The 21,169-nt window shown below is 38.7% G+C and overlaps 1 protein-coding gene across 1 annotated transcript in view; it reads right to left on the reverse strand.

Moving 5' to 3' along the window:
• The window catches only part of DOCK1 (dedicator of cytokinesis 1), a gene marked incomplete at its 5' end in the record, with an annotated part of 37,630 nt that extends 17,848 nt beyond the window's left edge, over positions 1–19,782 (reverse strand). Inside the window, 8 exons of the mRNA XM_010078775.1 lie at positions 3,862–4,007; positions 7,868–8,005; positions 12,843–12,926; positions 13,576–13,752; positions 17,470–17,556; positions 19,032–19,116; positions 19,382–19,460; positions 19,641–19,782. Of these exons, the coding sequence (XP_010077077.1) occupies positions 3,862–4,007; positions 7,868–8,005; positions 12,843–12,926; positions 13,576–13,752; positions 17,470–17,556; positions 19,032–19,116; positions 19,382–19,460; positions 19,641–19,782 (938 nt within the window). The remainder of the gene's footprint in view (positions 1–3,861; positions 4,008–7,867; positions 8,006–12,842; positions 12,927–13,575; positions 13,753–17,469; positions 17,557–19,031; positions 19,117–19,381; positions 19,461–19,640) is intronic.
• Positions 19,783–21,169: the final 1,387 nt, after the last annotated feature.

The following is a 21,169-nucleotide window of genomic DNA, read 5'->3' on the forward strand; positions in this document are numbered from 1 at the left end:
TAAAGAAAATTGTTGTTAGATCGATAAAATACTATTTTCAAACCACCTAATTTTCATTTACATATTTCCCAACGTCTCACTTGAGGTAACGATGCCTTGCTAATCCAGGAAAACTCATTAGAGAGAAAAGGATGGGGCAGAAGGCCATAACAACCGTAATGGGCTTACAATAAAACTGACTGCAGGACTGCTCAAGGACCAGCACCACCGATTTCCCTGCTCTGTACTAAACTTACTGCTTTACAGCTACAGGAACTCCTGAGCTTCACCGGATGTGGGTTTACATCAAAATGAGTTTCTCATCCAGCACTCCCATGATATGTGCTGGGCCACCATGGCAGGCGTGCCGCCTGGAAATTCCAGCGGAAATCAGCGCTATACGAGTGCAGGTAATTGTGCAATTGTAAATGTAGACCCCCTGCACCTTGGAGGCATGTCTACAATGGCTTTAAGGATTTCTTTAAAAAATAAGCCAAACTTCCTCCAGGACTTTTTTTTTTTTTTTTTTTTTTTTTTTTGGGGTGGAGAAACAAGATGATTTCTCAAAATTGTTTTGCAGAGGTGTAATGATTTTCTGTTGAACATGCGTAACATAAATCATTTTCTCCTCCATGTAACTCATCAAAATTACAGTTCTGCTTCCCAGAAAAGCAAACGGTATCACCCTTAATGCAAAGGCAACACCCATACATTGCACAAAAGCATGAAGTATAGAGGTTTAACCACAGACACAAGCATCATTCCTGTCCATAGTAACACCCTGTGTGTGTACGTTTGCAATTTTTACAGTCCATGATTTTTTTTTTTTTTTCAGGTTACAAAAGAAAAAATCTTTAGGGGTTCACTAAACTTTTAAAGGAAAACTTGAATTTTTTGAAGAGTTTTTATTTGATAGGGAAAGCACTATCCCAAGTAATATAAGAATGCTTTTTAGTTAATTTTCACTAATTCAAAGGAATCTCTCTTATGGCATATTTTTTTAATGACTACCTTAAGTAAAAGGTAAAGAGATACTTTGCTCTTAGCTAGACAAAGTATTTTATAATTCATCTTTTATTATAAACAAACTACTAAAACACCCTAGTCAAAATTACACTGATGGATATTAAGAGGATGTCTCAAATCATCACATTACAAAACTGAAACCAAACCAAAAATTCCCAAAGAAAGCAACCAGCTTACTTTTCAATATTAGAGAAGTATTTACAATGCCCCGAGGATGCATGCATGGGAAATTCTGGAGGATTCACATTTCGGACAATTCGCAGTGAAGTTATCCTAATTACCTCCATTAGCAGCAATATCCAAAATTGTGATTATTTTTTTTTTGTTGACTGAAAGCACAAAAGGCCCTTCAGTTCTTGCCCTAAGTTAGCTCATTTGATGGAAAGATGCTCAAACCACTTCCCCAAAAATCACATCGGCTGGAAGCCAAAACCTCAAGTTTTTTTCAACCCATTTTACAGACAGGGAAAGTCAGGGCAATAACTTGTCCGGGGCCACAAAGCGTACCAGTGACAAAGCCCGGATCGGTTGACAGCTCTCCCAACACCGTGTTTTAACCACCTGTATTGCCCATTTTAGCCGCTTCTGCCGGGCTCCTCTAGGCTGGAGGGCAGCAACAGCCGCCTCGCGGGCTGATGGCAGGTTGACAAGAGGAATTGCCACTCTTCAGAGAACGATTAATTGCTTTGCTTCCAGGCATTACAATTATTAGTTCTATTAATTATTTGTACGCAACGTATCGGTGATAAAACGGGCTCGCATGCCACACTCCCACTGCAAGTCCATTAGGACTTTCAACAGATGGCAAATCACAGGCACGCTGGGACCTCCACGCTTCCAACCGCTGCTTCTAAGTGCTCAGATTTGTACTTCTAAGTCCCATTTTAAGCAGTGAATAAACCCAAGGTCCTTTTTTTCAAGTCAGGGTTTTATTTATACATAGAGTTGGGAGTTGTAAAACACATACTACATCAACGTCTGCTTGGAGTTTTTACTGTTTAAAAGCTCCAAAGGAGGAGAAGCTGGAGATGGCATAAAATAGAAGCCGGGTGATCTGGGGAAGACAGTCTGTCTGCTCCATTTTTAATTGTTTTTCTAATTTCAGAATTAACATATGAAGAAAGGGGAAATGGAAGGCAGGAGAGGACAAGTGACCATAAACCAAATCAACTACAGGTACTTAAGTGGGTGAACCTCTTCCAAGTTAGTCATGACAAACCACCCACATGATTTTCACAGTCATTAGAATTTTTGAGGTCTTTCATTATGTTATTTACATCTGATGATTTTTCTTCTCCTGCTCCACTGATCAAGCAAATGAGCACCATTTTTTCAGGTTTTCTCAGTGATGACAGTTGTTCATTATATTTTCATCACATGTATTACAGCTGTATTGCCCCAGGCTCAGAGCAGGCTGCACCGTGATCTTTGTCATTTTTTTTTTTTAATATATATACTGAGTGGACACATAAGATATTCCCAAACTGCTAAGTGACACCTACTACAACAAAGCTCATATGGAGAGGTGAAATTTAAGAAAATAGCACCCAATGAAGAAAGAAAAATACATATCATGATTTTGAAGGGAAAAAGAACAAGAGGTAGAGGCAGGTGGGGTAAGAATGAGTATTTTTCTTCCAAGATAAAATAAAGCTGCCCACTAACCTGGGATGGTATTTACCCCCAAGTTCCAGCAAGACAACTTTTATGGATGAATTAGTCAAAACGCATTATTGTCTCTGCTGTCCTACATTTATATGAGCCTGACTCACCACGTATATGTTCTAGGGGGTAACATAATGAGAGCTGAACTGCGCTCTGTTTGCAGTTCTTCCCAGTGGGTATATAACCCGATTGCAATCAAGGTAAGCATTGTCTTGGTCCTTTGGTGCTGGATTTAATTTTACTTGATGCTTTTACTCTCTCCTCAGGTAATAACTCCCTCTGAAGGTGTACAAGGGACACTAAAGTTTCTAGCACATCTTTTGAAGTTAGCAGCCCTTCAGGAGGCTTTAAAAAAACAGCCGCCTTGGTCAAATATTGAATTTTGGGATTATGGGAATGCCTGGGGGGGAGGAAGAGGGAGAAGGGACTTCTGAGGCTGCATGGAAACCTCAGAAAAAAACCAGATTATTTAGCTCCTTTGAGGGATGTGACTGTGAGACAGGGCTTATCAACAGAATTCCCAGTTCTCATGTGAAATATCTTGATAAGTCTTAAAGTACAATCTTGCCTTAAGCAGCTTTTCCTCTGGCAGTGAAAGTGAGAAGAAATGATTGAGCAGTTGGCTAATCCCTTCCTCCTCCCAAACTCCACCTGTTAGCCACGGCAGGGTCGGATGAACACACGTCTCATCACCGGCTTTGCAAAAGATCACTTCTGAACTATTACATTTGCAATACTTTAAAAGGGGATAATTTATCTCCTCTTTGGTTGGGGGTTTTGTTTAACTTTGTTTTAAAGAGCATAAAGAAGAGCATTACATTTATCTTGGTTAAGAAAAAGGACAAGGAATATATCTTGAGATAAATGTCTATATAGGTTGGGGGGTTTTAGCCAATATTTGGCTGCTACTTAAAGCACCATCCCCACTCCACACTAGTTACTCATACCGTTGTGTCAGAGTAATGTTGATGGGGTATTATGATGAACCAAACCTGGAATAAAATACACTGGGAAAAGACCCAACCAAAAAACACCACAGTTCTTATGAGATCAAACAGACACCATGGCAAACACAGGAGACAGAAGGATCGGGAAGGAGTAACACTGAGATCTGGACCAGGTTGGTAACAATCCTAAAAACCTACTGATTTGCATAGCAAATCATGCTTTACAGAGATATTTCTTACGTACCCATCTGAGCCAGGGCGAGAAGGTGTGCTGTCGGAGGAGATGGACGACACCGATGCAACGGAGAGGGGTCTTGAAGACGACGGCATCGTGAAGGATCTCACCATAGACCGTGGCCGACTGCCTCGTCTATCATCCAGACTCGAAAGCTGCAGTAAAGAAATATAAGATCTTACTTCTTAAACCATAATGTAGTTGACATCGGGGTACAAAAAAAAAAAAAAAAAGTGGAAAGGTATGATGGCTTTTCTTCCACGTTAAATTTTATATTATTTAATTATATATCGTGTTTTACAACAAAGGAAACAATTCTAAGGAAAATTCATTTAAAGCACTAAGAGGAAATATGTGTAAGTTTGAACATTTTCCAATAATTCATTTGCTTCAATGGAATTTACATGCTTTGTTTACATCTGGGCTTTAACAAAGAGCTTTTTACCAGTAAAATTTTTTTTTTAAACCTCTCTCTGCAATTGAAGTGACTGCCCTGCCAGCACATTTAAATGAAACAGAGATTTTAAAAAAACAAAATAAAAAGAAAAAGAAAACACTAAGACGAACTTTATGTCAAGAGAGCCAATTTGCAGAGTGACATCTAGGTTAGAAAGAAAATATATGAAAGATTGTTTTTGTTTCAAGAGACTTTCAGAGTTCTGAATATTTATACAAGCTTTGTTAGTCATTAATAACTGATATATGCAGAAAATAATTGAACTCTTTCAGTCAACAAATAAGAATCTCATGCTGTTTAATTACAGGTATATTTTCCACCCTGTCAACTACTGGTAAATTGGCCTTGTACAAAGAAGACAGAAGCGATAAAACTCCATCAACCCTGACAATTCCTACTGGTGGGTAGAGTGAAATTAGAAAGATAACACCACCTGCAGATGACTTCCCAGTCATCTCCCCAATGATGTAAATGTATATTATTGAAGTGACTGACATGCAGCTATCATTAATGTCAATTATTCCTGTTCTCCTTGGGAATAAACTACTATTTGAACTTTTCTCTTCCTAAATCCATTAGCAAGATGGGATTTGAACGACTACAAACGGAACACCGCTTAGAAGGATACCATAAAGGCTGGCACGTTCCACGTAAGATCTCAGGGTTCCCATTAAAAAAAAAAAAAAAAAAAGTAATTTGTAGAGACAGAAGTGGAAATGAATCTCTGAAGGAAGGCCTGTCATAAAATACAACAGGATGCCCCAGTGGCATTACACTGAGATTTTGGGCACTCAGAGAACAATGTCACTCAGCATATTCTGGCTGCCCTGCCTGCTGCAGCATCTTTCTTGCTGCATCATTCGAGCAGGATGCTTTGCATCTCTCTGAGCAGAAAACTGAAGCTCCCTCCCTCACCATATCCTGCATCGTCCACTCTTCAGAACAAATGTCTGGGGGGGTTTTCCAGAGATAATCTGGAACCAAATTCACACCCTGTTTATATGGATGTGATTAGTGCAACACCCATAAACCCAGCAGTATGCACCCATTAGGGACCGTAATCAGAACAGGATGAAGAGGGTGCTGGTTTAAGGCTGTTCAGGTGTATTTCAGTCACTTAATTCTTTTTAGAACCAGTTTAGTGATTGCTGTTCATCTAGAGGCAGAAGTAAAATTGGAGAACTTTTAATGGTTGTAATTTCTTCCTCCTACTTCTCAACCCTTTATTTCTTAATTTATTAAGGACTAGATTGTAGTGGAGCTCCCCTCTGATACTCTTGCCTTGGAAGGATTAAGGATGGGAAGGCAGGGAGGGCACGAAGAGGGTTCACTATTTCCTCTGTGAGCAACTTTAGACACAGAGTTTTCAGGAACGAGGAGAAAACCACAACTGCAGATGTTTTTAAGTTTCTGGCTGCAGAGATAACCTTCAAAATCTGAGCCCATGAGGTAACATCTGCCTCAATGCATGTTCTAATTGATGCAGCACCTCCAGAACCTCTGAAAAAGCCCAACTGGCACAACGTGGCATTTTCGTAAGCCACTCGAGAATTCGGCCTTTTTTCCCATGGAAGCCACCGCTGACTCGCAGGGAAGCACCGGCTGTTGGATACCATGTCCTTCCCCTGCTGGGATCTGCTAATTGGCTTTCTCTTTCAACGGCAGTTAAGGGGATTACAGTGCAAGCTCCTTATCGGCACCCAGGGTGCCAGGGAAAGCCAGGCACGGAGACAAGATGGCACCCAAAGTGCAGGCCGGCGAGCCACGGCCCCGCCATTAACGGCCTACTGGTGATTTCCTCTGTCTTTAGATGGCTTCTGCTGAGGTGGACCTGTGCAATCTTAAAAAACAATTCACTGCTTTTCGAGAAGGTTTAATACCGGTCCTTTCTGTGGGAAATAATTTCTGGTATTTCTGCTGACAGAAGGTGGACCTGTGCAATCTTAAAAACAATTCACTGCTTTTCGAGAAGGTTTAATACCGGTCCTTTCTGTGGGAAATAATTTCTGGTATTTCTTTAATCCAATTTGGAGAAAATGTGTATTGTCCTAAACGATACCACACTGTGCTCTTTGGGAGATAAACTGTCTCGATGATCTTGGTCCCTTCCAACCCAAACCATCCTGTGATTCTATCATATGCAGGCTACCTCTGCCTTTTACCCTGACAACATCTCCCAGGAGCTTGTGCCATCCTCTGAAATGTTCAGTGAAGATGGTCAGAGGCTGGAGCACTTCTCATGCGAGGACAGGCTGAGAGAGTTGGGGGTGTGCAGCCTGGAGAAGAGAAGGCTCCGGGGAGACCTTCCAGCACCTTCCAGTGCTGAAAGGGGGCTACAGGAGAGATGGGGGGGGACTTTTTACAAGGACACATAGCAATAAGATGAGGGGTAATGGATTTAAGCCGAAAGAGGGGAGATTGAGATATTGGGAAGAAATGTTTCCCTGTGCGGGGGGTGAGGCAGTGGCCCAGGTTGCCCAGAGAAGCTGTGGATGCCCCATCCCTGGAGGGGTTCAAGGCCAGGCTGGATGAGGCTTTGGGCAACCTGGGCTAGTGGGAGGTGTCCCTGCCCACGGCAGGGGGGGGGACCGGATGGGCTTTAAGGGCCCCTCCAACCCAAACCATCCCATGATTCTATGATATGCAGGCTACCTCTGCCTCAGAGGATGTATGGGTCTTTCCTGGTAAATAGATGTGCTTTATTTTCTGGAGCAGTGAGAAGATATGTACTGCATACGCAAGTCTGAACTACTACTGTCATTTCACAAATAAACCTAAAAATTCTATTGCCTTTACAACACAGCTGTCAGGATGACCAGTAGACAGAGATAAAATTCACCCTGGCAGCCTTCAATATATTATTATGAGGACTTCAGCTCCACACAGCCAGTCTTAGAGCAACTTTAACCACTTGCACCTCGGGTTTCTAAATAATTTTAAAAACTGATTCATGTAATAGCATCTAATCCGCACGGATTTTGACTGAGTTGTCAATTATATTCTCGAGTACGAGGCTGTATGTTGGCCTTCCTCCCCAATGGGTAATGCTCAAATTAAAAGCAGAACAAAACCCCGCTGGAAACGCCACCAAATTCTTGGCTGTGCCTTAAAGATGAAGCAGCAACTGAAAAGAGCTTGTTGGAATGACAAAAGCATGAACTCCAGCACTAGTAAATCTTATTAAGTAGCAGTAATCTATTTATTGCTGCCTTCATTTAGGGTAGCGCCAAAGTAGGCAAGACGCTATAGCGGCAATTTTTTTTTTTTTTTAACCCCAATTCCTTAAAAATGGAAGACTGAAGAATTATCTTGACTTTCAAGGAACTGATTCAGGCAATTTAGAAATTGTTCCCATGCTAGAAAATAAATGTACCAAGCCTTTCTGAATAACTCTTATAGCATCTGCTCAATATTGAATAATTTGATGACCACTGAGAACAACCAGGCAATGCTGCATCAAACTTAATCAGTGGGAATTACAACAGAGAGACATACAGTTGCCTGTAATTTAAAGAAATTCCACATATTTGTGAAACGTAAAGTCAGGAGGTAACTTACAACAGCTCGGACCCCATATTGTTTTTCCACTTTGTCTTTCAGCTGCCTGAAGCAAGCCTCCATCCGCTCATGGAAGGGCCTCAGCGCCTCCGTCACCTTCTCCCCATGAATCCGGATGCCTTCCGCCAGGAACGGGATCTGGAAAACAGAATTACACTGCTTCAGTCTGCTGGGTCCTTCCGAAGCGAAGGGTTAGGGCAAGACTCCCACATATGCTGCAAGAGGAGTGAAAGATCTCAATTATTGTTATTATTATTATTATTACCACCATCAGCATCATCACTATCATCACCACCCATTGTATAGGAAGCACAACATAGTAAAAAAGGATCTAAAAATCTGTTATACATTATTGCCTTTTTTCTCTGTTACCCAAAGCCCTTTCAAATGAATATACCCATAGTTCTGCCCAGTAATCACATCCTGGAGGCACAGCTGAATTTAATCAAGAAGCACAAACATTCCTGTGATGTTATATTCACAGGCCCTCATACACGCTCTACTTTCAAATGGCAAACTGATGAACGGCGACCCTCACACCGGGTTATTAATATCAGTCCTTTCCCAGTTTCATAAGAATAAAACCTTGAAGAAGAAAATACTTATATGTTTTCTTTAAGAAATGCCATTTCTAGAGCTACATCCTTGGACACGTATATATTGCTGAGCAATATTTATTAATAAAACCTAGTTTTATATACTACACATTTCTCCTTAGAAAAATTACTTTATTTTCTTTGGGAGCAAAACAGAAGAGAAAAAAATCAAATTAATTCTCTTTTGTAACTGAAAATAATCTTTTATCTTCAAGGCTTCTGTCACAAAATATCCATGCCAACACTGGATTATATAATTAGTTCATAGTGTGGAGGTGTAGCTGACCTTTTAAAATGTTTTAAGAGAGACATTTTCATTCCCACAGCTATGCAGACATACCATTAGAGTTTTTTACCTCCAGCTTAGGAAAAATATTTCCTCTTCAAGGTCCGTTTCAGCCCACACAGTGCTGTGATTCTAACTTAGATATTCTCTGCAGCAATCAAGCGAAGAGGCTTCTTCTTAATAATTCATAATTAAATCATAATACTGATTAAAACCAGATTTTTCTAATAAGACTGAGCAGCAATCAGAAGGAGTAGCTTTATTAGTAAGGAGAATAATAAACACACAGATGAATTACAGATGAATAAACTCAAGAAATTTTATCAAGATGATTCTATTTAAATGGACACAGCTTCTTCTCCTAAAAGACTACATAGAGAAATTAAGAATAATGCCAATTTTTTTTTACTGTAGCCGCTTCTGTTCATAGTCATATGGATTTGCACTCTACAAAAATTAAAACATTAAAATCAGAAAATTTCCCTGCTCTCAATAAATAAATATTTCCAAATTTTTCATCATTATCAGGCCACAGTGGTCAAATGGCTCATTTATTTAAAAGAACCTGCTGACTTTTTAAATGGTTTCTTTAAAAAAAATCAAATTACCAAGATGAAGTACATGTGGGGTCTGAAGCTTCAGCTCTGAGATAATTTCTATAAGCAGAAAATGTGCTAATGAGCCTGTCCTAGGGAGCAACAATCTCTAATTTAGAAAATCAAGCAATATGAACCAAATGATATTTTTTGGAGGGAAATACCCAAGCCAGGGGAAAATATATATAAAAAAAAAAGGTCTGTGCTTCCTTCTGTGCCCCAAATTGAAGGAGCTAAGTAGGGTTTCACTGTTGGTATACACCAAGCTTACACAGCCAGTTGCGGAGAGATTCTGACACTTGGAGAAACAAAATAAGAGGAGGGTTGATCACCAAGATCTGCTGGAGTCGGGAGAACGTGAGCACCTAAAGGCTGGTGGCCTCCGAGTGCAGAACTGTTGAGTCAAGAGATGGAGGAACAGGCAAGAGGAGGCACCAGCTTGATGGGAATGAAAGACCAGAAACCACAGACCATGAAGGAAAGGCTTGCTATTCCTTAACAGAAGCTGAATTTAACAAAGTTCCTGTGGCTTTGGTACAGAACTTCTGAGAGATCTCCGAGTCAGGCTATCTGGGCTCCTTGTCCAAGACTGCTTAATCCTTTAAACATTTATCAACTACTGAAAGAAAGTATCTTCAGACAATTTGCTTCACCTTCTTCTACTAACTTCAAAATTCTTCCTACGGATCCCTTCCAGACATTGACTGGGAAATCTGGTGATGAGTGACGCTGAATTTTAAACCTCTATGAACCTTCATTGGATGCGGAGACAGGCAGGATTTTGCCACATCCATGACACATTTGGTTTTGGAGCAATGGTTAGGGTTGCCATTGGCTTGATCTCAAAAGCCCTTGCAGAGCACCCTCACCTTTGGAGGGGTGAATTTCAGAAAAAGGAAAGGTCACGGAAGCAGCTGAGCTAGAAACATAAGAGCTGAACGAGAAGGTAACCAGCTCAAGACAGCATGTATTCCATTCTTCGTTGATTTTAAAGTTCTATAAAGTCCCACCGCAACTTAAAATGATTCCCTGAGGTTTTTTTCTTTCTTTCTTTCTTTCTTTCTTTTTTTTTTTTTTAAAAGATCTTGGCTGAAAAGAATGAAGAATTTACAGACATCTGAATTATTAAAATTAATATAAAATCTTACATCTTAAAGGAAAACATTTCATAATAATGGTATCATAAAATATGATTGCAAAAAGTTTGATATGCTACAATTCTTTCAGCTGTGTAGAACTAGCAGAAGATTTTTATGTGACATACTAGTTTTGCTATGCTGTAAATACATTAGCTGAACGCAGAGTGACTAACATCATCAATCATTCATTTCATTACCATCATTTCAATCAATCATTTCATTATCTTCATGTTAAAATAGAAGATCATCTTGAAATGATGTAGTTGCATGGAAACATTTTTTTTCTAAGCTGGAAAAGATGGACAAAAATGAACATTGCTTCACTAATGATATTTATCTGAAAAAATAATAGAAAAAAACGTAGACGTAAAGTTCACAGAAATTATAAAAAGGATAATAACCCGAAGAGCAGGAATTCCATAGCACAACGGAGAAAAAGGTAAAGTAAGGGGATAGAAAAAAAATTAAATTTAACTAGTCAGCTGATCCTGTGATTGTCAGGCTGCTATTTCATATATCCAGATTGATTTATCCAGCATAAAGAAAATCTCGGTGTGATTACAAAACTCCCAGACCCACATTATTGAAAAATGAAAACTCATTTTTGCTTTCAATCACTGTGAAGCCCGTGATGAATTCAGACCATTGCCTCACTTCCCAAAGTTTCCGTAACAACTCCCCTCCTGCCACCCACCGGTATTTGGCCGTCGGCTCCCCACCCCGCGCCCATCTCTGCGTGCTGCCCGCCTTCTGAAAATGGAAATATTTGACAGGAGGTGTAAGTCTAAGGATATACTAAACATATATGGAATGTCTAAGGTAATTTAAAAGCATCGATTTCCACCATGAAATGGACAGACCTTTTAGTGAAAAGAATTTTCAGCTATAAAAATAAAAATTTTGATCCCTTTTCTCTATTTTTCTGGGTCCTATTGTTCCAGAATGACAATACTGATGGGAAATGATGTATTTAAAACCACTGAATAATTAAAACACAATGTGATTAGCTGCCATACATATTTTCAAATGGCAATATTATTTTAATACACAAATGTCACCAAAGTGAAGCTTTGCTGAGGAAAAATATGTTTGAAATTCATTTGAAGCATTGCTATCAGAGGCAAAGACAGAGAGCTGACATGAAGCTAGTCTTCTGGGATCAAATTATTTTCCTCTATGCAACTTAAAGCCCCTAACATCTAATCTTCTGTAAAAAGCTCACAATAAATACATAACTATAATTTTTTTTTGCAGACCAAAAGTGTTTTTATTCAGTGATAGTTTTATGGTCTTCTCAAGTTTTTATCTTTTTTTTTTTTTTTTTTGAATTCTGTGTCTTTGGTTCTACTACCTCTAAAATTGAAACCTATAGAAATGTAAATTATTCCCTTTTTTTATAGAGACAAAATTGAATATAAAAACACAATGATGCACTTTCTTCTATGGGAAAAAACATTTCCAGTCATATTGGTATTTTTTTTAGTTATCATAAAATTATCTTGAGACCAGTGAAAAATGTCCAGCATATGACTATGGAATAAAATGGAAATTGTTTCTTGTTTGTCCCGCAAAATATTCTTTGGTACGTGTAAATGTAATTCTTCATCCAAGAGGGGGTTCCATTCGCTCTCCATGAAATATTACCTGCGTGATCTTACATTTAAATTATTTTTGCTCTAACATGTCATCATAAAAATAGCAGGTGATTTCACAAGCTTTATGAATCATTGATGGGTTTGGACCATGTTGAGTTATGTAGTAAATGAAGCAAAGGTTTCACAATGATGAATTTATTAAATATTTTGCATGCAAGGTAATTTTTCCAACTCTCCCTTTTAATATTCTGGGCAAGTATACATAGGAAGTTAAATAAATGAAAAATATGTTGTTTGAAGAAAGAAGTGAATATGGGAAGAAATACTGTCCCAGTGTGGGCAAGTCGGAGGAAGGATTCAGGGTTAAGCATTTCATCTTATTGTCCGAGATGAATTTCTGGAATCAGCCTTAGAAAATTAAAATGCAAATCCAAATTGCCAATAATACCAATTAAGATTATTACAAAATATTTTCTCATTTGATACAGATGAGAAATTTCACTGTATTACCGTTACAAAAAAAAAAAGAAAAAAAAAAGAAGAAAAGAAAGAGGTTGACCATGTTTGCTCCTGGCGGGTTTGTCAGATGACAAATTATGTCAGATTTGAAAGGATGAACTTTAGCTCAAGTTCCAAGACAACTTTAAATGGCAAAGAAGTGAACACAGGGTGAATAGTTTAATATCTTGATTTTCTCAAGAATGACACTAAACTGTCTTTGTACAGCAGTTGGCCCTGACCAACCTGACTTAAAATTTTGTACCTGCCAAGCGATCAGATCCTTCAGTTTTTCAATCTTGTCATGATCTTCTGGATGCTCGTGCATATATTTTTCAGTAAAAAAAGCCTAGGCAAGAGAGAAAAGAGCAGTTAGTTCAGAAATGAATCATCTGCTACCACGGAAGAATTACCTACAGCAAAGATAAATGAATCAAACCGAAAGTTCTGCAAAATAGCAGTAATAGCTACAAAGTGAAAATCCAGGAAAGAGATACAGAATTTAACGATGTTTTCAGATGAAGACATTCATCTTTCGTGATCAGCGAAGCAGGCAGATGAGCACATGGTGATCAAGACCAAATCTCATGGGCAACCCAGCAGAGGACTTGGCACATCTCTGAAATGTCTTTCTAGCAGCTCCCAGGGCTTAGGAAATTTTAGTAGATGAAATGAGTGTGAGCTGCAGAAAGCTAAAAACAGATGGATACAGCAACATGTTCATCAGCATGTACCTCCTCCATTTACGATACAAAATATATGTTGTTGGTGTATACTGGCTTTATATGATTAATATTCACAACATAAATAATAGATACAGAGTTCACAGCTTCCCAATGTTCATATCTTATCCCATAGAACTGTAAAAGCTAAAACATGCAGTGAAGATTATAATTTGATTAATCCTTTAAAAAACTCATGCAAAGGAGAGAATTGCAATGGGTTCGTTTAGTCGCTGAAGTTCTTCAGAAGTGCAGGATGGGTAATTTTGACGTTACCTTCTCATAGTTGGTGAACCCTCCCATGACTGCAGGATCCACAATGCCGTTCAGTAGCATGGAGAGAGGGTTAATGGGGAGGTTTGGATCATTTAAATGCTGTTGAACCATATTATTGATCTTATCATTGGTTAGCTGCATGGTTTCTATCGCATTTTCCAGTGGACTGATTTCAACCTAAAAGAAAAACAAAAGGAGGTTTTAATCAAGGAGCAGAGTTTTTAACCAGCCAAAGAAATGGTTATCCACCAAGGCACCACAATTAGGAACATTTCAGGAATTTCAGAACAAAATGAAGCAATCATTAACAGAAAGGGTGGTTTCAGGCATTTAAATATTTGATATCTATATACTGGGATAACTGATATGATAATCAATATAAGTGGAGAAAGTTAAATGAATTTATTTCCCTGCTGTAGGACAGATTGCATCTCAACGCAACCGCACAACATTTAGAAAGGCTCCGACAGGAATCACGTGAGGTTTCTGGAGGATTATGGAGAACATCGGAGATTACGAGGTGGTGAGTTTTAGCAGTACAAAGAAGATCCAGCTTAATGTAACAGTAAGAAAGAAATGATAACTTAATGTGGCTTTTCTGACGGAAAACATAATCCTAAGCAGCTCAAAAATCAAGAAGATATTTTTGCCGTGATTATTTTGGTGTGTTTCCAAGGAAATTGAGTTGAATATGTTGAAGAGATGACTTCTAAGATATCCGCTGTGTTTTTTTCCCACGAGGTCACACTTTCTTCATCTGAACACCGATGACTGAAGGAAGAAATTTTCTTTCTCATTTAGCCCGGACTTCAATGAAGAGAGCTCCTCAGATGTCTTCATGGGGTGAAATAGCTCTTACACTGGGTAAAACTTGCTTTATTTTAATTGACTCATCTCCAGCTATTATTTATGCCCAGATACTGCGTCTTTCAGAATGACAGTTCCTCATGTTGAAAAAACAGTATTAAAATATTTAAAATATAGCTAAAATGTGTACATTTAGTGACTGGGCTAAAAATTACTAACTTGCAGCAACCCAGAGGGTAGAGAGTCCTCGCTGGAAGACTTAGCCTTCTTACATTAAAAAAATGATGCAGTAGGAATGGAAAAGGAAGGTTAATTGAGGCCTGGGAGGAAAATGCAAGTATATATTTGATTACACCCTAATTTACATAAATGCTCCATAAACAAAGCAGCACTTTACCTGGCTATCAGTTGCTTACCATGTTTCTGAGAACCACTTATAATCAAATCTTTTGAGTTGTTACTCTTACACCTGCCATCTGATTACATCAAGGATGTTTTAATTAGCATTTTAAGAAGTCTGCTTGGTGAATTTTTCTGGAAGGCAGGTGCTGAGCCCAAGGGTTCTGCCATGGCCATGGAGCAGAGCAGGTTCCGATGGACAGCCAACGACCACCCATCAGAGCAGAACGTGCTACGAGGGAAATTGGGACTGGGAAAATACGACCACGTTCAACATCTGATTCGGCAAGAACCATTGCGAACATCGTACGCTAAATTTAGGATTCTGTCATTTGTATTAACGGGATGATAACTATGCAGTAATTTGTTGATGAACCATTGCTTTTGAAGCTCTTCAATATCTACAGAAATTAGCGCTCATTGATCTGATAAACATCTTTTTTTGGCTTTTCTGTATCAGCAATCATGGCTTTCTTTCTCATTCTCCTTTCTTTTACTACTCTTATAAACCTCCCTCTAATCTTTTTTTTAAAGCAGATGGAGGACTCCAGTCCCCATCCTACTACTAAAAACTGTGCTTTGGACCTCACTGAAAGCTATTTATTACAAATATTTCCATTTGTAAATGCTGAGCCTTGTTCCAAGTAGCTTGCTAACCCTGGACACGACACAATCTATTCACGACAAACAGAAATTATATACTCCTGATACATCTGCAACACCAAAAAACTAAACATCAAAACAAAATAGAGATTAGTATTTATACTTTTTAAAACCAAGTATAATTCAAAATGTAGTTTCTAATTCACTGGCTGGCCTCAGAAAATTTTTCCCCTGCAACTACTTGTGTCCAGCTAAAGCAAATCAGATCCAGAATAATGAATATGTACAACAAATTCCTTGCAGATACTGAACAGATTGAAAAGGTTTTGGTAAAAGTACTCAGAAGGAATTTAAAAAGCAAACAGATTTAAGGAAATCATGGATGTTCCTCTGGGTTATGTAACATAATAGCCTGCATTTATTAAATTACTCCCTTCTCTCTCAGTACTGAGGTGATATGATCTCACCTCTTCCTTTAAAGATATTCCAGTTCTATCAATAAAATATGAAATGTGCAAAGCTACTTTAATTCATCGCGTTTAGTGAAACATCAATAATATCTGGACCCATAATCAAAATTTAGCATCCCAGGGATGCAAACCTCGTGATCGTACTTCCAGAATTTTAGCTGACAGAAAGCTTGAAGCAAGTCGACACCAATTTCTTAGTAACTACGCCAGAGCTAGGTCAAAAGTTATCCTTTGCCGTTTTCCCACGTATTATTAAGTTACATTTTGGTATCATTTCTCAGCTATGTGACCGATATAATCCTTACTTACAAAAAGCTTACAGAAAGCACTCTCTCAGGATTTATGCATGTTTCCACGACAAGCAGAGCGTTGGAGGTGCGCGTATACAAATTGCCTGCATAAAGCAGCCTGTCAGGCTCTGCTCTTAACTCGTAAGGAAAAGAGACTTTCATCAGATTTGCCAGCCTTTACAAACAACACTTTTTTGCAATCATGAAGATAAATACAATCTTCTCTATCAGGATTATATTGAAAATACAAAAATTCATTAAAAATTCAATGTGTTTTGTTCAGCTGCCAATTACTGTCAAACATCACATTCATATTCTGTTACTATAGATACCATAGTAATTTTCTGCATTACTTCTGTTCGTCTAAATACAACTGGCCAACATAACCTCAACGGAGCAATGAGAAAGGTTTTAATTAATCATACGCAAATTGTTCTTTTCCTTTAAAAATAAGCCTCACAAGAGATTTAAAAACTGCGGTAACAATGTTTTTATCGCTGCTTCAAAATTACAGCTGCGTAAGGATGATTTAATCTCAAATTGATATGTCTTATCTAAACAGTCTAAATGGCAGAACAGAGAGATGTGTAATTTGGAGTTGCTCTGTGAGGTTGCCAGGGTATACATTAGCTAAGTATGGAGAAGAAACCAAAACAACCTTTAATCACAAATGATAGGCAGAGAAAAGAGGCAGCGACAAACGATGCATTCCATTTAGGGTCTATTTGGAATAAATTACAATCATAATACCCAAATCCTCTTTTCCAAACTTCAGCCAAGTTTCATTTTGATGTGGTGGGGTTCCCCTACATCACCCCAGGTCCTTCTTCATTCTAGGCATGTGGCTTACTCCAGAACCTGTTAACGGCTCGCCTGCTGAAAGCCAGAAATACTTTATAACCAGCGCTTGACCAGACCTTGCCCTAAAGGCCTGGAAGACTCAGCCCACATCTGCTCTCAGGATGGAGATGCATTACTTGAGTCACCCTCAGTCAATTACCAGCATCCTCAGCGAGCAAGTTCCCTTGCCTTAAGATGGCAGATACATAGAATCATAGAATCATTAAGGTTGGAAAAGACCTCAAGGATCATGAAATCCAACCGTCAACCCAACACCACCCAACCCACTAAACCATGTCCCCAAGCACCACATCGACACGTTTCTTGAATCCCTCCAGGGATGGTGATGGTGACTCCACCGCTTCCCAGATACAGCCCCACCGATTGCTTGGTCACAGAACAGAAATACAGAAATAAAAATGCTCCCTGGCTGGACGAGAGCCGTATTCTTTCATGGAATCGCAATAAAGCTGAACTGATCTTACCATGAAAACTGATTTGACTTCAAACCACCTCAGAATCCCTGGTAATTTATAGGCTGTCACATAGATGGTTCTCTCGATCCACATATTCTGCAAATTCAACAGAAACATCGCATTTTATCAGACCGATTGCTTTTATCTTTAGCAAGGCTTAAAACATCATCATCAGGAAAAGGAACCAAAGGAGAACACTGGGCAGAAGATCCACCAGTTTCACTGGACTGTCCTTTTTCCCCAGTGATTTCTAGAGCTTTCAAGGACCATGCTCCACAAAAGCACAACATCTTGATACAGGAAAAGCTTCCTCCCCAGGAGGGCAGAGGGACGGAAGGACCGCTCCCTGGGGAGGCTGCAACATCCCCATCCTCCGAGGTTTCAAGACCCCCAAGGTCCCATCCTGACCTGCAGGTCCCGACCTGAATTTGTGATCTCGTAAACTGCAACGGCTTCGATGTAACGTCTCCTCACTGGTTTGAATGTAAGGATACGTAATTTAAAATCTCCTTCACGTGTGTGCATTTGGTTCATGATGTCAAAGACATCTCCTGATCCGATTTTGTTAGAACTGGCATATGTTGGTAGTTCAGCTTATTTATTATGAGGCTTTTTTAACACAGAATTTATTCCATCCTCCACTAGCAGAAGATGAACTTGCAAAGTGATTTTGATACACCTATTTTTTTTTATCTATACCCAAAACATATTTTAAACAGCACCGCTGTCAGCCACTATGGTTTTAGAAAAAGAGAGTTTTCTACCTCCTCAGCTAAACCCATGTAGATCAGCAAATCAGCAATTTTTGATATAACACCCACCACGAGAAGCCAAAGACACTAAAGGAGTGCTGAATGAATACCCAGCCTTAGCTGTAGGAAACCAAACACTCAGCATTTATTGGCACATTGATTAGATCAGAGTCTGCTACTACACAGAAAACCAAGTTCTTTATACAATAAACGATGCATTAATTTATTACTTTAATTACTCGCGCTACTTTACTACTAACTGTGCCCACTACAACCCCGTGAATAAAATGGGTCTCTATAAAAAAAGGCAATCAACTTGATGTAACCTGTTGTAAACGTTTTGATGAATACAAGCTGTGCTCAAAGGGAGTTTTATTGACCATTAGATAAGACATATGGTTTATTAAAAAAAAAGAAAAAAGAAAAAGGTATTACTGCTAAAAGATTTTTAGATGCCTGACTAGAATCATCACGTCAAAAAGTTTTGGCAAGAGACATCTATCTTTTCAGGTAGAGCCCTTTTAAATTTCTTTCTCGAAACAGCTAGTTTTTGACAAAATAAATTCGGTTTTGTCCATGGGTATAAAACAGAACATGATAAATTTATTTAATTGAATTTCTATGAAAAATAATGTTTAAATCTAAAATTTACTTTTCAACAACCAAAACAGAACGAATGGTTCAGATTCTCAAAATGGAGAGGAATAAAAAGCGATCCCCAAAAGTACTCTACTGTCTTTTTCTCGGTTTTTGTCTGGTTGGTTGGTTGGTTTTGTTTGTTTATTTGTTTTTAAAAAAATTTTGGTTTTATTTCCTTACTGCAAATTCATTGTCTGGGTTTTTCTCTCCTTTTCGAACTGGGCGTGAATACTCAAACCGCTGGACTTCATTCACCCTGTAGAAACTGAAAAAAGGGAAAAACACTATCAAAATCAAACACTATCTTTTAGGCATTGCTGGTAAACTCTAGTACTGAAAAAAAAAAAAAAAAGTTTATGCATAAATATAAAATGCTTTTGGGATGACTGTCTTCCAGAAGGCTGGACAGAAGAATACCCAGGAAATGTCCTCATAATTTCTACCCTCCTTGGATTTGTTACACACCAACAGGAACTAGCTGAAGTGTTATAAAGGAGACTGATAAAATTACAAAACCAACTCAAACTCACCTCACAATTTGTTCTGACACTGGCCTGTGAAATTTAGATGGTAAATCCAGTTTGGGCTTTACAGTAAAGCACTGAATATCTGAATTCAGGGGTTAAGAACCGACAAGTGAATTTCAATCACCCAGAACAGGAAGCTCTACGGGAACGCGAAGAAAGGGCAGAACAACAAAATAATGTATTACACCCATAAAGGCAGAAGTGCAGCAGTGTCCTGCTCATGTTGGCCATAAATCCTCCATCTCTACAACCTAAAGGATACACTGGCCGGAGGAGTTTTTAATGTCATCGCCCGGTGGAGACGTCGTTTTCATTTTTTCTGCATTTGGGAACTGAGTCAATAACCTCGCTTCGAAGTCTTCGCGGCGTTCATATTCCTTTCCCCGGTAAATGAAGACTTTGTTCTGGAAACAAATTGAGAGGTGAAATCCTCACACCAGTATCCTCAGCAATGAGCTGGGATCTCAGAAGAATTGACTCCGATGCTGTTAAGTGAGAAATTTTACATTCCTCGCACTATGATATAACCGATAGTTTTGTTACAAATGTTTTATATCAATTTAATAAAACACAAATGGATTTTCTCATCTCCACCTCATTGCTGAGATGACTAAGCACGCGCTTACCCTTACCCATATGTATAAACCACAAGGAATTCAAGGGGATCCAAAGACATGATTTCAAGGATTTATAAAACAGAGAAAGGTCCAAAGATATTGACTCTTTTAGAAAGACTGACAAACCCCAGACTTCATATCAGTCTATTAGATTTTTGCCGTCATACAGTTGTCTGCACACAACACAGCTTTTAAATTATTAAGTATACTTTATTTATAAATATTGCTTTCTTCTTTTAACAATAAAGTGAGATATATTTTATACAGCCCACTTACGTACTGAACAAGCACATTAAATTCGGAAGAAAAATGTAAAAGACAACTTGCATCTTTGTAACCGATCAAATGCATTAAAGTAAGTTTTGATATGAATGTAACACTTGCTTAACCTTATTACTCATCTCAAAACGAACACTTGGTGAAAAAATTTTACAGCACTTATTAGGAAGAGGATGTTATGAGTAGGGGCAGAAAACTGGAGTAGTTTACATTTGCCCAGTTGGGTTTAGTTCTGTAATGGTGCCTTTTGAAATGCACACTGGACGAAACAACACAATCTATTTGGGGGGGAAAAAAAAAAAAAAGGGCAGATGTTTAAGAAGTGTATATATACCTGTAATTCACGTTTATATATCTGTAATTCACAGGAAAATTACAGCAGAAGAAGCAGCTTGTATTGAGGATTTTCTCAATCAGCAAGGCACTTAAGAGCCAAATTTTCAGAGTTTTTATTGCTCATTTTTTACAAGCTGTCCAATCCACAAGGCTTTTCTAAAGCACGCTGTTTTCCTTACAAAGGTCAGGACAGCTCGCCGTGCCCGTTGTGATCCCAGGGCCACCCCACTTTGGTTATCAACTCTGGATCAGCGGGTATTCCCGATGCTCCTAGACGATAACGTGCACGCAGGTGAGAGTGGCTGGATGTGTGACATAATGTCACCGTGACTCAGAGCCACAATCCCCTCTGCAAAGCTGTCAGTGACTTCATTGTACATTCATCATTTTGAAGATTCCTGATAACACAAGTCTTCCCTACAGGAATATCATAAAATATTAATTCAATCATTTTCTAGAGAAATGGGTTGGTCAGTCTTAACAGGGACTTCATCTTACCGGATATTAAATATTTTTTTGCCTGGTAAAACTTAAGAAATAATTTATAAATGATTTATTA

This window comes from Pterocles gutturalis, unplaced genomic scaffold (assembly GCF_000699245.1).
Source record: "Pterocles gutturalis isolate BGI_N339 unplaced genomic scaffold, ASM69924v1 scaffold12758, whole genome shotgun sequence".
Classification (NCBI taxonomy): domain Eukaryota; kingdom Metazoa; phylum Chordata; class Aves; order Pterocliformes; family Pteroclidae; genus Pterocles; species Pterocles gutturalis.